General features: G+C 35.2%; 1 protein-coding gene across 1 annotated transcript in view; it reads left to right on the plus strand.

The window, feature by feature from the left end:
• LOC101850994 (putative cation exchanger C521.04c) overlaps positions 1 to 1,729 on the plus strand; it is a gene marked incomplete at its 3' end in the record, with an annotated part of 26,368 nt that overhangs the window by 15,147 nt on the left and 9,492 nt on the right. The window contains 1 exon segment of the mRNA XM_013088869.2: positions 1,148 to 1,245. Coding sequence (XP_012944323.1) covers positions 1,148 to 1,245 — 98 coding nt within the window.

Raw genomic sequence — 1,729 nt, forward strand, 5'->3', positions numbered from 1 at the left:
CCCCCCCCCGAGATGCACAGCACATGCATGTATACTGATTTAAGCTTACCTTCCTGGGTAATCCTGGGCACGCTCATCAATAGCTTCCTACCAAGTGAGGAGAACGCAAGTTTTAGCGAGTAGTGCAATATACAATAGAACATTAACCATAGTTAGTTAATTAGTTAGTTAGTTAGTTAGTTAGTTAGTTAGTTAGTTAGTTAGTTAGTTAGCTAGTTAGTTAGCTAGTTAGTTAGTTACTTAGCTAAATAGTTAGCCAGTTAGTTAGGTGGGTAGGTGGGAAGGTAGTTTGTATTTTTGTTATGGTAACTTTCTTCTATTGTCTGTAAACACTTAATTTATATTTACAATAGGTTATGTCCTTTTGATCAGTCTTTGCACATGGTTGAAAGAGTTGGAAAATCGACAACAATACCAAAAAAAAAAATAATTGTGAAACGTGTTGACAAAATAAGTTCTTGCAATCCTCGAATACAGATGTGCGCAAAATAGACACATTTGTAGGTTGTTAAGCTGATGTCATTTTGCTCAAGGTAAAGATATCTTTCTTTCATCTTTTCATAATATGATAAATTGTACATACCCAGCCCATACATTTCTTGTATCTATCTGTGTCCATAAGGCTGAAACACAAGAATTGACTCATTTTGTTAGCACCCCTCACACTTAGAATAAGCAACATAAATATGTGGTTCATCAGGAGAATGCTTGCTTCAGAAAATGTAACGTCATTGTTGTCGTAGGTGGTTGGTGGGCACTCTGGTGGGGTTTGCTACTTCTTTCTTATCAAACATCTATCGTCATTATCTGTCCTCCTCTTTTTTGTGTTTATTACTCTCTTTGAACACTTCTAATCTTCGGCACTTACATGACCTTATAATAATAATAAAAAGCATTTTTATTGCGCATTTTCCTTTTCTAAAAAATGCCCAGTGCGCATTACATCGAAAAAGACATCACATCTTCAAAATTAATCGACATACGTGTACGTAAAACACAGTATTATGCATTTGTAATATCTATGTATATGTGCAAAATATCTTTGAGAAAACAGTGTTGCAGGTGCCGTAAAACGCGTACTAAAACTACTTTTAAAAAGTAATTATTTCCAGCCAATTATTTCCAGCTGTATTGCCTGTCATTCCAGGAAAGCGGGAGCCGTCACAGCGAGATCATTATGTACACACACCAGTCGTTCAATTTCTACTACTACAAGTACACAGTGGATGGGGTCAACGTGATACTGGCGAGTATCCTTTACAAAAAGAGCCATTGGCGTTGACGTTGTCATTTGTTGCAGATTAATTTGTTGTCCATTTGTTGTGGTGCATTTGTTGTACTTTTGTTATACATAATATGTTGTGTATTTTCGCATTTGTTGTACATTTGTTGTACATTTGTTATAGATATGTTTTGTATTTGTTCTATATTTGTTGTGCAATTTTTGTACATTTGTTGTACATTTGTAGTACATTTCTTGTACATTGCTTGTACATTTGTTCTGTATTTGTTGTATATTCATGGTACATTTGTTACAGATTTTAATGTCATTGTAAGTGCATTATACTCCGATTGACGCAATTTGGGGATTTTAATCTAACCCATTCTGCATACAGGATACATCTTTATAGAAAGACATAGCTAGGTCATCAATTTCACCCACCTGTACAAATGGCCACTTACCATTACCCCCTTCTGTCCAAAACAAGAACTTAGAAGAAGAAGAAGA

This window comes from Aplysia californica, unplaced genomic scaffold, assembly GCF_000002075.1.
Source record: "Aplysia californica isolate F4 #8 unplaced genomic scaffold, AplCal3.0 scaffold00823, whole genome shotgun sequence".
Classification (NCBI taxonomy): domain Eukaryota; kingdom Metazoa; phylum Mollusca; class Gastropoda; order Aplysiida; family Aplysiidae; genus Aplysia; species Aplysia californica.